Below are 14,540 nucleotides of genomic sequence, written 5' to 3'. Positions count from 1 at the left end.
TACCTGAAAGGTCAAAATCAAACAGTTGGTTCTGGCTTCACAGGTCACATCAGACGTCTTACTACCCTCCTCTAAGAAGATGGTAGAAAAATCCTAAAGAAAACACCCAGACAGATTTCTCTTGCAAACGTTAAGAAGTTCAGATCAGGAAATAGTCCTATGAACTCAGACTTAGAAACTAAATGAGGTTAAATTCCCACTTATGTGCAGCTTTAGTTTGAGGTGCATGAACATCACAGTGGAGTGCTCTTTAGTTCAGTGCCACAGAGTAAAAGTTGGCCTGTTTTTGTAGAAATATGACCTTCGGTCTCTGTTCTTCAGACGTCCACACGGAGGCGGTCCAGGCTGTGTTGGCGCGACACGTGGAGAGAAAGATGGCGGTGCCCATGCCTTCCAAACGGCGTTCTCTGGTGGTCCAGACCTCCATGGATGCTTACACGCCTCCAGGTGACGATGCACAAACAACACCTGCTCACACACTGCACCAAAATGGTCCTGTTTCTGCCATTACCTCCAAGGTAGAACCAGGGTTAGATCATATCTGATGAGGTTAACCTTCCTCTGAGCCACTTCACTGAGATTCTAAAATTAGCACTGATGAAAGCAGCTTATTTTAAGTGAGTTGGATCTCCTGACTCTCCCCCAGAGAAGCAGCCCTTTGCTCAGACAGGATTACCCTTAATGTCAGCTCTCTGCTCGCTCAGACGACTCTGTCAGAGGAACGCACAAAACTGCAAACACGCACATTCTCTGTGGCGCGTAAATCCACCGAGGTATTTACACAAAAACAGGCCACAGAACACTGTAAAAGTTTGCAGCCAGTTAACCTCTGCAGCAGAGGTTCTGAAAGCAACATTGTCAGGGTTTCTGTTGAGAAATCCTCCTGAAAACGGGCAGCGGAGCTGACCTTAACGTCAAATAGGAGCTTGTTAGCTCATCCATAATCAGAGTTGATTGAATAATTTTGGTGCTGATTGAATTTTAATGAAGGAAATATAATAACTTTGTTCCTTTTGTAATTTGCTTCTTAACCTTTGATAATATCATTAAGTGGACCTGACATGTCCCTAAATGTTCATGCAGCCAAAGTCCCTGAGAAGCAATCATTTCTCTAACGTTCTGATAACACTGTTGGTCTCTGCATTTACATGTTCTGGTCCGAGCGATGCTCACCGGGCCTTATCGTCTGCCTTCACACAATTATCTCCTGTTCAGACGAGCAAATTAGCCGCCTCAAGCATGTTGGACCCAAATTGGTTCTTGTGGCTGTTTCATAGAATAACTGATTCACTAATTATTAGCATTTTGTGTCCCAGTACTGCAGCGCTGCATTTATCCTCAAAATCCTTTCTTTTTCTCTTCAGACTTTTACATGAATAATTTCCAAAGTATAAATAATTATGACAAAAAATAAATAAAAAAGCTTATTGGTCACAAATATGGGCAAGTTCTATAAAATACAATTAATTGAAGCTTTTTTTAAGTTGATCACATTTTCCTTGTGGCACAGTATGCCTTGACCTGGAGGCCAATTTCTCTTAGCTATTCTTCAAAACTGGAATAAAAGAGAATATGTCATATAAGTCAGGCAGGAAATGGATTCAACAAGCAGCTTCTGACCTGAACGGTCCATATCTACAGCAAGAGCAACAATTAAAACATTTATTCCAGCTGGAACTGTGAAAACATGCCCAGGGTCCAAGTTTATTCAACCACCAACACACAGGGAGGGGGGTAGAAAATAAAAATAAAATCTCCAAAGCCTGGTACAGTAGATGCTCTACAAGCCAACCAGCTGTGTGGAGGGATGCTGGTCCTAAACTCTCCTGGGACTTTAAATGAAACTGTGCTTTGGTCAGATGAGCTTTTTGACAGCAAACACTTTAGGTTTGTTTGGCTTTAAATATAAAATGAATACATAGAATAGCAGCTCACACTCACTGTTAAGTATGGTGGGAGATCTGTGATGCTGTGGGCCTGTTTCTCTTCCAAAGATCCTATGAACGTTTTCCCTTATGAATGAATTAACTTAAATACAGGTTAGATTTTTATGCATTTTTATTTGCTGCTGGAACAAATCTTCACCTGGAGCTTCAAGCATTACGCCAGTAGGAACATCATGTTGCATTTCCTGGAAACTAGACTCATGTTTATTATAGCTTTTCTCTGAAATATCAGAGAAATGCAGGAATGCAGAAAGTGCAGCAGGGAGGGAGGGACTTTCACTTGCTATAGTTCAAAGTCACATACTTTAAGTTCCTGTCTTCTTGGAAAGATTTGGTCTGAAACCAAAGAACCAGCTTCTTTGATCCAAACAGGAAGAAAAACATCTTTCTCCACATAAGAGCCCAGAGAGACGGTACAGAGGAACAGCACCTCCCTGCAGATCATTACCAACATTGTTCTTCCTCCTCATGTTTTCTCCGACTCATCTGTAACAGATTTCTACCTCACTAAACCCACCGGGAGCAAGAATTTATCAACCCAGACATCTTAGTTCTTGGTTCACTCCTCAGTCATCTAGACCAAACATTTCATATTAACTCCTTTACTGTAGCATCCCAGAACGCTGCTTCATCCCACATTCTTTCTTTTCTTTCTAATATTTGGTCCAGTATAAAGTAGAGCATCATTTAAAAAGGAAGGTAAAGGTTTTTTAGTAATTGAAGTGCACCACGTATTTGTATCCTAATTCTTTACTCTTACACCCCTAATTAAAATCCAGTGCACCCTCCTTAGACATCCAGCCTTGTGTGATTTAATCTCAGCCTCGGGGGTCTGTCAGGAAAGAAGCCGTGTAGGAGAACTAGGGCTGTGCAGTAGCGTATACTGCAATATCAGTATCACAGAGAACTGCGTGGGCTGCAGTTATGTTAGGGAACGGTATTCTGGACCCTGCATTCATGCATGTTTGCTGCTGCTTGTTGTTTAATGCAGCAGAAAGTGTTTTTAGTAAAGTCTAACCACTATAACCTGTAGCTGATAAAGAGTTAGGGTTCACATGTAATCAGTTAGCAGCACGAAGTAGGTCTGGGCTGTAAAGCTTTATTAGGTCTGGTTTCAAAGTCCTAATATTTGTCTGACTTCGTTTTTAACAACAGTGCAAATCATCAAACGCTGTTGAACTGTAGCTTTGCTGTCATGTTAAGTTTTCCTGTTTCTCTTGAATGTTTGTTGTTTTCATGCTTTGTGGAAAATAATGGCGGCCGCTGACTCTCTCTAGGTCTGTCACCCCTTTGCTCGGACTCGTCGTCGGGCTCAGAGGAGGAGGTGGGGCCGGGCGACGACATGACGGGCATGGAGCACTGGATGAGCCGCCCCTCTCAGCTTGGCCCCGCCCACCTCGGCTCCACTTCCTCCTCCTCCTCGTCTACGCAGAGCGGAGGCAGCGGGAACGCCGGGCGGCTGGCAGACTCTCTGGCGCACACCCACATCTCACACCTGGCACACCTGGGGCACCCTCACCTTGGCCAGTCGCTCCACCAGCAGAGCCTCCTGTCGCAGTCGCATCACGGTGAGAACTTCAGACGAAGATCTTTAACTCGATGATGGGTCAGAAAATGTGACACAAGCATGACAGCTGCAACGAAGACCAAGTTAATCAGAAGGTTGCGTCTTTGGTCTCTGAATCCTAATGATTTTAATTAAATCCACTAAATCTACTTTCCTGTAAGACACATTTCTTTTTTTGTCCAAATTATTAAATCTAATTGTTTATTTTTTACAGTGAGAAAGCTTAAGTTATGAAGGACAATAAAAATGAAACCCTTTATTTAAAGGTGAATGTTTGCCTTTAGGGTGGCAGGAACATGACGTTTCCTTAAATATTCTCCATTTTGTTTTAAATCCACGCCTGTTGATGCTTCACAGTTCAGCTCTGATTACACAAACCGGCCAAAGACTATGTGCTGAAATACATCCTTGGAATGGATGAATGGGCCAGTTTCAGTAAAGTTTTACGTGTGTTGACTAGTTTACTTTGTTAACACCTTCAACACTGTTTAAAACCGATTAACATCCAGTTCTCGCTGGATGTTAATCTGATTTTTTATGATTTAAACTGGTTGCTAAAACCAGTTGGCCCATTTCCCAACTGGACTTCTGCCAGAAGCTTGTTGATGGCTACAAAATGTGTTTGAGGTCCAACTTGCTGACAGACATTTGAACAAATATAATGAATATATTTAGAGCTGCGTGAATATTTTAGCCTTTGCTTTCAGAACTCAGTAAAGTTGTCTGCTGTATTTCCCATCCTCAGAAAGAAGGGTTCAAATAAATCCTTAAAAGCCTGAAAGAAATCCAATCATCTCCATGAGCAGCGCTCATAAACATCTGACTGGAACAGCTGTATAGATCTGATCATATTTAAGCATGTCCAGTTTAGTTTCACTTTGCATTTCACAGCATTTTATCCCATAATATCTTGTGTTCTGACCCAGTTTTTCTGCTGTAATGAATTCTCTTCATCATCACGTGGATCTTGGACACGTTCAGCCTGTTTCTAACCTCAGGTGTGCCTTCATCTCTCAGCTGTGACGGCATGCTGTGCTGTTGTCCCTGCAGGGATCGGCCACCTGTCTCTGAAGAGGAAGGGGGTTCTGAGTGTGGCGGAGAACGGCGGGTCTCTGCGGCGGTCCTGCGAGTTCGGATCCGACATGTTGTGGCCGCCGCCTCTGGAGTCAGAGGGTAGGTCCAGACTTGGGTGTCGAAGCATCTGAATGAGTCTCCAGAGGGAATAAATGAGCATCTGTTAGCAGTTAACCTTACATGTTTTCTTTAGATCAGAACTTTGATGAAGATCACGGAAACGGCCTAGATTTGGTTTGTTTTATTTGTTTACTTTCGCATAGGCCTGAGTTTATGATATGATAATACATCATAGTTATCAGTTTCTTTATAAGTGAAACAGGAATACTGTATGGTGACTTGTTCTATCAGTATTTACGTGAAGAAGATGCTGAGTCAGGCTTCATTAAACAGCGGTGACCTCGCTGACTGCTGAGCATGTCAGGGATGTGACCCTAAAACAAAGTGACCATCAAACGCGTCTAACTGAGTGTAAGGACAACAGGACATGGCACTGGAGAGGCAGAAACAATGAATCACCACTGGCTGTTTGCTCTTTCTCCATCTGTTCCCCTCTCTGTCCTCCTCCAGAGAACCACTCGGCGCCTCCGGACGTGACGGGATACTCGTCGGACTCGTCCCACTCCCACACCGAGCGCCACCACATGTCCAACATGGGAACGATCGCCAGGAGCACGCAGAAGTACGGCAACGCGGAGCGCATGGAGACGGGCGACGGTGAGAGTCGCAGCCTGTTTGAAGTGCAGGATAGACAACCTGTTTAATCAGGAGGTTGGCCCAGATGGGAGCAGAACCTTAAAGAACGGGCCAGTTACACAGTTTCTGAATACGTCAGGCCCCTGGATGAGCTGACTGAGCACCTTATGTTCTTCTGTAGTCATCTTCACAATCACACAGAGACACATTCATGCAGCTGAGACCTGTTCAGAACCAGGCTAAATGGACCACAGGTTCAGTCATTCCTTCTTGTTTCCTTCCCTTGCTTCCTTCATTTCCTGTAGTGGTTGTAGGTTTGGCATTTAAACTCAGACCTTAGTTGAAATATCTGATGAACGTGAGTTTCATGTGGAACAGTTGGACATGAAGCCTGATGAACCTTGTTAGCAGCATTCAGCCAGCAGATGAAATTGTCCGTCCGTTTTAAAAGCCTGTCTTGAATCTCCTAATCTCATTTTAGGCTAAACGTGCTGGCCTCTGCTCTACAGGTTGGTCAGTGTTTTTACTGAAGGGATTCTCATTTTCACAGACGTTCTCAGGCCTGTTCTTTCTGCTGGGATTTCTCCAGGTGTTCCAGTCAGCAGTCGAGTGTCGGCTAAGATCCAGCAGCTTGTTAACACGCTGAAGCAGCCCCGCCGACCGCCGCTACGCGAGTTCTTCGTCGATGACTTTGATGAGCTACTAGAGGGTTAGAAACCGTCTTCATATCTGCATCACATTGTCTGTTGGTCCTCACTGAGATTCAGAAATTACAGGACCGAACGATTTGGCAGTGACACCAAACCGGTGGTTACCAAAAAAAAGTTCCAATTTAACTCATTTTTTCAGTGTTGACTGTTCTTCTTTTTCATAACTTCTGTGATTCTCTCTGACCTGCTGGTTATTGACTCCTGTACCACAACCTAACAATGTCGGCCCATTCTGGTCTTCTTAGAACTTGAAGTTGACTGGAGTTGATGATCTAGGAAGGCTTTCTTTCAGTCACGACTGGAGGCTGGAACATCCACAGATCAATGCTAAATTTAAAAAGTTTCCTTCCTTCCTCTCTTCCCGTGTTTCCCTCCTTCTTTCTTTTTTGTGCCCTTGTGTCCCTCAGTTTTTCCTTCCTGTGTGCATAAGTCCTTTAGTCCTTCTCTCCTTCCTTGTGTCTCTCCTTCCTTCCTTTTTTCCTCATACACCCCTTTTTCCTTTCCTTGCTTGTGTCTTTGTTTCATTTCCTTTCTTGTGTACTTCATTGTCTCCATCCTTACTCCCTTATGTCTACCCTCCCTCCTCTCCTGTGTCCTCCATCCTTTCTTCCTTGTGCCCTTTAATCCTTCCTTCACACAGTTGAAATATGTGCCATGAATTAATAGTGAACTTTAGTGTTTTATATTTTAAAATGAAGATGAAATCCATCCACCGGGTGTCAGAGGGCTTGTGAATGTGAACCCTGTAGGTCACCAGATATGTTGGCAAGAAAGAGTCTCAACAAACAGAATAAAGTTTCCTTCACAGACTCTTCTCTTCTCTTGTGACGGAGAGACTGTTGCAGTTTGTTCTCCATCTTTGCTCTGCAGCTGAGGACTGATGATGGTTGATGTTGTTCCTCCAAGCCTGAAGTCAGCAGATGGATCCAGAGCAGGAGGTTTCAGTAGCTGCTGAGGTTCAGACGGAGAAGTTCCTTCTGACAGATTAGACAGATAGTGGCAGCAAAGCGTCATGCTTAGCACTGCCCCTTATGTTTTTATACTCCAGGTGAATTTACAGTTTGGTTTGTGTTAAATAATGGTTTCCATCTGAAGAGCTACACTGAAAAGGCATCTCTTCACAGGCTGAGAAGTTCAGAAAGCATTAGATAGAGAACCAATGTTTACAGGACTTTGTAGACAATGATGACCTTTGATTTGTGGCACTCAGTTTGCTCAGATTTCACCATCTGTCCTTCTGCCTGTTCTTTCCTTGGTCTGTAACCCGTTTATTCAAGAGATCTTATATGTTGGAGGCATTTTACAAAGATCTAAATATCTTGTATTGAGACAGCACAAAACACATGAATGTTGAGCTTTACAGAAGTAATAAACCAGGGGTGTCTAAAGTGTGGCCCAGGGGCTATTTTCGGCCCTTGGACTGATTTTCTGTGGCCCCCGACTGCAATTCAAGAATTGTACATATTTGCTGCCCCAGTAAAGGTATCTGATGGTGGTTTTTAATTTTTAGTGACATATTGAAAATGTTGGGACCAACACAACATATTCTTTTATGAATAATCCTGATTTTTGCTTTCATTTTAATTTCTTTGTAAATAGAACCACAAATGTCCAGCAACCTTTACTCTAGATCAGAACCGGGTTCACCCAAACCTGCATTTAATTGATTTATGACATTTGGAGAGAGAAAGTCAGTCGATCACCCAAATAATTTTTAAAACTATGTGCAGTTCTTTTAATAAGGCCCTTTTTATATTTTGGATCTCAATAGATTTACTAAAATGTTGCTGATTTTTGTTTTATATTTTGGCCCATGTGGCAAAAAGTGCCTTAAGCCTTTCCACACGTCACGTCGAAACAACATGTCCGTGCATTTTTACTGGGATTTTATGTAACAGTCCACAAATGTGACATGAAAGGATGATAAATAGTTTTCAACGTTTTGATAAAATCAGAAAGATGTATCCTATATTACCCCCCGTTACTCTGATCCCCTTAAATAAAAAAAGAGACCCAGATTGAACTTAGGGTACTTCTAAAGTGCACTGCACATCATCCTGAACACCTCTCTACAGAGCAACACGGTGGAGGTAGCATCATGCTGTGGGGATGCTTTTCTCCAGCAGGGACAGGAAGGCGGTTCAGAGCTGATGGGGAGATGGATGGAGATAAATCCAGGACAATCCTGGAAGAAAACCTGTGAGAGGCTCCAGAAGACTGCAGACTGTCGTGCAGGAAGATGAACCTCCACCCTAAACATACACCCGAAAATATGATGGGGGGTTTAGATCAAAGCAGATTCATGTGTAAAAAATGGTCTAGTCAAAGTACAAACCTAAAACAGAGCATCTATGACAAGACTTTGATGTTCACAGTCTTACTGATCTTGAGCTGTTTTGCAAAGTTGAGCAGAAATGTCCGTCTCTGCATGTACAAAGCTGGCGGAGACAAACCCTAAAACACCATCAGCAGCTGCAGAGACATGTGGTCCACAAAGTGGACTCAGGGGGTTGAAAACAATGCACACCATACTTTTCAAGATTATCAACTGGTTTACTTTGAAAGCCATGTAGTTATTTCTTTTTTTACTTCAAAATGATGCATTACTTTGTGTTTTTCTGTCACTTAAAATCCCAGTAAAGTAAATTCAGTCTGTGGTTGGAACCTGACCACAGGTCCTGTTAACACCTCAGCTTCACCGACGGTTTCCTTCCTGATCTCAGCATGGACTCAAGCAATAATATGAATGAATTCCTCCTGTAGTCGTGTGTTGGAAACAGGTACAGCGTGTGACAGCAGCTTTACCTCATTACTTTGGATAAGTGCCTCCGTGTTGTGTTTTCACAGCCAAACCGCAGCAAACCAACCATGAACACTAAAAGTTTATGAGCTGTTGGCTTTTCTCTTTTCCAGTCCAGCAGCCGGACCCCAACCAGCCTCGGCCAGAGGGGGCGGAGATGATGCCGGTGAGGGGGGAGCCGCTGGGTGTGGTCACAAACTGGCCTCTCTCCCTGGAGGCGGCGCTCCAACGCTGGGGGACCATCTCCCCCAAAGCCCCCTGTCTCACCAGCCTGGACACGGCAGGGAAGCCCCTCTACGTGCTCACATACGGTAAACACACAGATTCATTACCTGTGGGTTTCCTGTTTCACACTTGTTATTTATTAAACAAATATGGAGCCGAAGTGGAAAGGCGTGCTGGGTCACAGAATGGAGCAGATGAGGGAGCGTTGGAGGGCGGTCTGGTTAAAGCTTTGAGGTTTCTAGGGGTCGGAGGTTAAGGCTGCTGGTCGTGAAATTAAGTTGTCTGTGAGGTCATTCCTCAAGGAGGCTGGAGCAGCGCATCCAGGAAGTGGGTCCAGAGGAGAACCTAGGAGGTAACCCTGGGAAAACACACATCTGTTTGAAATGTTGTATATCTGTGTGTAACGTTGGACCTCAGGTACTTTGAAAGTGGGCTTAGAACCCTTCTCAGACTGCTGGCACCAACAGTTTCTTCTTTAGGACCATGGCTCTTGTCTTTCCGCTGTAGCATTAAATTAACACACCTGTATGTTTTCAAACACAGTTTACTGTAGAGCACAGAGGAGTTCATGTTCGGCTCAATGATTGCAAGGTGAACCTAATCATCACCTCTCCACCACCGTGCTTATGAGTTGGTAGGCAGCGTTTGGTTTTCTCAAGACATGGTGCTTTGCATCATGGCCAGACATATTTAATTTGTCTAAAGGTCTTCCTCTCATGAACTTTTTAACATGTTAATAATCTTTCTGCCTGTAGAAGATGGCCTTATAACACGTCCCGTATCGATGGGCATCAACCATGGCTGGTTGCACTTGATGATGAGTTAATCAAGAGCATTTAATCAGCAGCTCTCCACTGCGACCTTCCATCCAAATCGTAAAAGAAGCAGTTGTACTTATTTTTCTCCATGGCTGTCCATCATATTGAGCTGAAATGTTGATGGAAACAAACTGCAGTTGTCCGCTGTGTTTAGCAGGTCCTTGGAGGCAGTCTAGAAGCTGCTCTTTCAGCAGAGCAGAAATATATGAAGCTTTCATGTGTCATCTATAGATTCCCCAGTTCATCAATGATGCCGCCCTCCCACCGCCTTTAAGTTTCTTTACAAAGTGGAGCACAAAGACACCCACTCTCACTTCCTGTGGACCTGTTTCCGCTCATATTTCATGTGCTGTTCCCTACAGGGAAGCTCTGGTCTCGTAGCATCAAGCTGGCCTACAACATCCTCCACAAACTGGGCAGCAAGCAGGAGCCCATGGTGCGACCAGGCGATCGGGTGAGTCACTCTCTCCCACCCTCGACCCCCTCAGATGTTTTACTTTCTGTCTCTGTTTCCTGTCGCTTGTAAGCAGTTATTAGTTATTGACTTCCTTCAAATAAACCTAAAATCCAATAAACATCCCATATCTGACTGTGTGTTTTGCTCCTAAACAAACAGCATCAGTGAAAAATAAAGCTGGGCTCAGAGAAGACTTGGAGCAGGAAATGGTGACCTTTGATCTGATATGTTAAATCTGGGTAAAACTGATTGGGGACCTTTTTATGCTAAGTCAAACTGCTGAGCTCAAAACACTCTGGTTATAGAGTCTAAAAGCCATAGACTTTATTTTTGGGATTTTTTTGTGTGCAGAAATGTGAAGTGGAATAAAAATGAAGCACGGCTTTTAAAATCTTCTGCAGATAAAAATCTGAAAAGTGTGGCAGACATTTTTCAGTATTTCAGTATTTTAGTCCGGCTGAATGGGAAAATACGTTTCCAAGTTTCGCCACAGATTTTCAATATGATGTATTTCTGGACTTTGACTAGGCCATTCTAATACATGAATATGTTTTGTTTTTGATTTAATCCACTCCACTGCAGCTCTGGCTGTATGTTTAGTGTCCTGGTCCTCCATCCTTCTTCCCATCAACACTGACCAGTTTCACTGTCCCTGCTGAAGAAATTCTTTCCCACAGCATAATGCTACCACCACCATGTTTCACCACAGGCATGCTTTGTTCAGGATGTTAGTTATCTTCTCACATAACTTTGTGCTTCGTGGCCATAAAGTTCTGATTTGGTCCCATCCGACCAGAACCTCTTGTTCCACATGTTTGCTGTGTCTCCTTCATGGCTTGGATCAAACTACAAGCAAGACTTCTTATGGCTTTCTTTCAACAAAGGCTTTCTTCTTGCTTGTCCTCCATGAAGGCTACATTTATGGTGCGCACAACTAATAGTTGTTTTGTCAACAGATTCCACTTAAGCTTCTCTGCAGCTCCTCCAGAGTTAACATGGTCCTCTTAGCTGCAACTCTGCTTAATGCTCTCCTTGGCCAGTAGGAGATCAAACACAAGAAATATCAGTAAATATTCATCAGAATCTTAAAGTTTGCTGCTTTAAAAATGCTCTGTTGCCACACCCGATTTTAAAATGACACCCTCTGAACTCTAATGTTCTCTCTTTCACCTGTAGGTGGCGTTGGTGTTTCCTAACAATGATCCGGTGGCCTTCATGGTGGCTTTCTATGGCTGTCTGCTGGCTGAGGTGGTTCCTGTTCCTATAGAGGTGCCGCTTAGTCGCAAAGTAAGTCTACAGAAAGCTGCTGTCTGACACCTGGTGGAGCTGCACAGCCAATCAGACACACTCTGTGTTCTTCCTCGCTCTTTGAACACCTTATTTAGCTTTAATTGAGTCCCCCAGGACTCGTTTCCCTGCAGGAGCTCAGGTGATGTGATCCTTTACAGCGTTGATGTTTGATTTTGATCTTCTCTGCTTCGTCCCTGTCAGTTTTTCACCTCCCGCCACCTGCTGTCTTTTATTTCAGTCCTGTTTTTGTGGACGTTTTAGTGATGTTGGGAAAAACTGTTTTGGATCTTCAGTCTTAGCTGTTTGTTGGCAACAAGCATTCCTGCGAAGTTAATCCGGTCTGAACAGGGAGCAGCGGGGATAAACACATGTGTCTGACACACGAGGCCCCCTGCTGTTCGGCCATCACAGAATAAAATGGTGTCATTTAGTTTGCCTCTGGAGACTGAACCTGTCTGACGTCTGTTGTTTGTCTAACAGGAGCTTATAGGTAGAAAAATAAACGCTCTGCTGCTTTTCTGAGGTTTCCAGCTGCCAGCTGTGTTTCACACACCGAGTCTCTCTGCTTCAATCTGTGTGCCAAACTGAGACGTTGCTGCCTGTCAGGGTTGGCATGGTTACACTCTTATTACTTGCTGCAGTAAGAAAATGTCTTACTGCACTCTGTCCACCTCACCAGCAGCCTGCGTTTCTGCTGCAGGATTTTCCATAAACTGCATGTTGCAGCTGTGCAGCGAGCATCACCTTTATTCTCCTTTATTTACAAACTTTAGTAAAAATTAGTGATGCACAGATCAGGCTTTCCCTGGTTTTCTTTGAGGTCCGATCTGATAAGTCCAGTTTTGATTGATTCAGACTTTTTATTCTAAGGGCTCTAAAACAAAGAGGCCTTTTGATGCAGGAGGGAGATTTAAATCCAACAGAAAAAAGGAATAACAAGATTATTCCTGAATTGATCCCTAACCTTTAACTAAAAATTAGATGCAGGCTGATGGTTGATGTGTTTACACACTGAAAACGGCGGGAGATTTCAGTTTTTACGCTTGCTGATTTTTCAGTACAGTACATTTGGCTGGTTCTGATCTCTGACTGATTCATCTGTGCATCTCTAAAAGTAATCAAACCCATTACCTCAAAAGGAAATATATGCCTTAAATGTCAACTCTGGTTTCCTGCTTCCCGCTGTCCAATAGGATGCCGGCAGCCAGCAGATTGGGTTTTTATTGGGCAGCTGTGGCGTTACCGTGGCGCTGACCAGCGATGCCTGCCATAAGGGTCTTCCAAAGAGCGCAACAGGCGAGATCCCACAGTTTAAAGGTCAGAGTTCAGATCTTTAATCATGGCTAACTGTGAGTCCAGCAGGAATTTACATTTTCACCCTCCGTCTCCAACGCCTCCTGCAGGATGGCCCAAGCTGCTGTGGTTTGTCACGGAGTCGAAGCACCTCTCCAAGCCTCCCAGAGACTGGTTCCCCCACATCAAAGATGCAAACAATGACACTGCTTACATAGAGGTGAGCTTACAGACAAACACGGTGAGACTCTGTCAACACATCAGCAGCTCATCCTAAATCTGTTTGACACAACGGCCACCGCCAGGTTGTTTGCTTACCTGTATTATTCATACAGTAGGTGGGAGGGGAAGCCACAAAAGGTCATTGCTGAAGAAGCTGACTGTTCACAGATTACTACAGGTCCTTCTCAAAATATTAGCATATTGTGATAAAGTTCATTATTTTCCATAATGTCATGATGAAAATTTAACATTCATATATTTTAGATTCATTGCACACTAACTGAAATATTTCAGGTCTTTTATTGTCTTAATACGGATGATTTTGGCATACAGCTCATGAAAACCCAAAATTCCTATCTCACAAAATTAGCATATTTCATCCGACCAATAAAAGAAAAGTGTTTTTAATTCAAAAAACGTCAACCTTCAAATAATCATGTACAGTTATGCACTCAATACTTGGTCGGGAATCCTTTGGCAGAAATGACTGCTTCAATGTGGCGTGGCATGGAGGCAATCAGCCTGTGGCACTGCTGAGGTCTTATGGAGGCCCAGGATGCTTCGATAGCGGCCTTTAGCTCATCCAGAGTGTTGGGTCTTGAGTCTCTCAACGTTCTCTTCACAATATCCCACAGATTCTCTATGGGGTTCAGGTCAGGAGAGTTGGCAGGCCAATTGAGCACAGTGATACCATGGTCAGTAAACCATTTACCAGTGGTTTTGGCACTGTGAGCAGGTGCCAGGTCGTGCTGAAAAATGAAATCTTCATCTCCATAAAGCTTTTCAACAGATGGAAGCATGAAGTGCTCCAAAATCTCCTGATAGCTAGCTGCATTGACCCTGCCCTTGATAAAACACAGTGGACCAACACCAGCAGCTGACACGGCACCCCAGACCATCACTGACTGTGGGTACTTGACACTGGACTTCTGGCATTTTGGCATTTCCTTCTCCCCAGTCTTCCTCCAGACTCTGGCACCTTGATTTCCGAATAACATGCAGAATTTGCTTTCATCCGAAAAAAGTACTTTGGACCACTGAGCAACAGTCCAGTGCTGCTTCTCTGTAGCCCAGGTCAGGCGCTTCTGCCGCTGTTTCTGGTTCAAAAGTGGCTTGACCTGGGGAATGCGGCACCTGTAGCCCATTTCCTGCACACGCCTGTGCACGGTGGCTCTGGATGTTTCTACTCCAGACTCAGTCCACTGCTTCCGCAGGTCCCCCAAGGTCTGGAATCGGCCCTTCTCCACAATCTTCCTCAGGGTCCGGTCACCTCTTCTCGTTGTGCAGCGTTTTCTGCCACACTTTTTCCTTCCCACAGACTTCCCACTGAGGTGCCTTGATACAGCACTCTGGGAACAGCCTATTCGTTCAGAAATTTCTTTCTGTGTCTAACCCTCTTGCTTGAGGGTGTCAATAGTGGCCTTCTGGACAGCAGTCAGGTC

At 44.1% G+C, this 14,540-nt stretch overlaps 1 protein-coding gene across 4 annotated transcripts in view; it reads left to right on the top strand.

The window, feature by feature from the left end:
• Positions 1 to 14,540, top strand: part of LOC124857924 (disco-interacting protein 2 homolog C-like) — a 61,867-nt gene that overhangs the window by 21,434 nt on the left and 25,893 nt on the right. For all 4 annotated transcript variants that reach the window (XM_047349517.1, XM_047349516.1, XM_047349515.1 and 1 more), the window contains 10 exons: positions 322 to 447; positions 3,224 to 3,514; positions 4,564 to 4,686; positions 5,158 to 5,304; positions 5,873 to 5,992; positions 8,907 to 9,104; positions 10,199 to 10,290; positions 11,470 to 11,580; positions 12,777 to 12,900; positions 12,987 to 13,096. In XM_047349517.1, coding sequence (XP_047205473.1) covers positions 322 to 447; positions 3,224 to 3,514; positions 4,564 to 4,686; positions 5,158 to 5,304; positions 5,873 to 5,992; positions 8,907 to 9,104; positions 10,199 to 10,290; positions 11,470 to 11,580; positions 12,777 to 12,900; positions 12,987 to 13,096 — 1,442 coding nt within the window. The remainder of the gene's footprint in view (positions 1 to 321; positions 448 to 3,223; positions 3,515 to 4,563; positions 4,687 to 5,157; positions 5,305 to 5,872; positions 5,993 to 8,906; positions 9,105 to 10,198; positions 10,291 to 11,469; positions 11,581 to 12,776; positions 12,901 to 12,986; positions 13,097 to 14,540) is intronic.

This window comes from Girardinichthys multiradiatus, chromosome 21, assembly GCF_021462225.1.
Source record: "Girardinichthys multiradiatus isolate DD_20200921_A chromosome 21, DD_fGirMul_XY1, whole genome shotgun sequence".
Taxonomy (NCBI): Eukaryota; Metazoa; Chordata; class Actinopteri; order Cyprinodontiformes; family Goodeidae; genus Girardinichthys; species Girardinichthys multiradiatus.
This window is presented reverse-complemented; position numbering and strand designations above follow the sequence as displayed.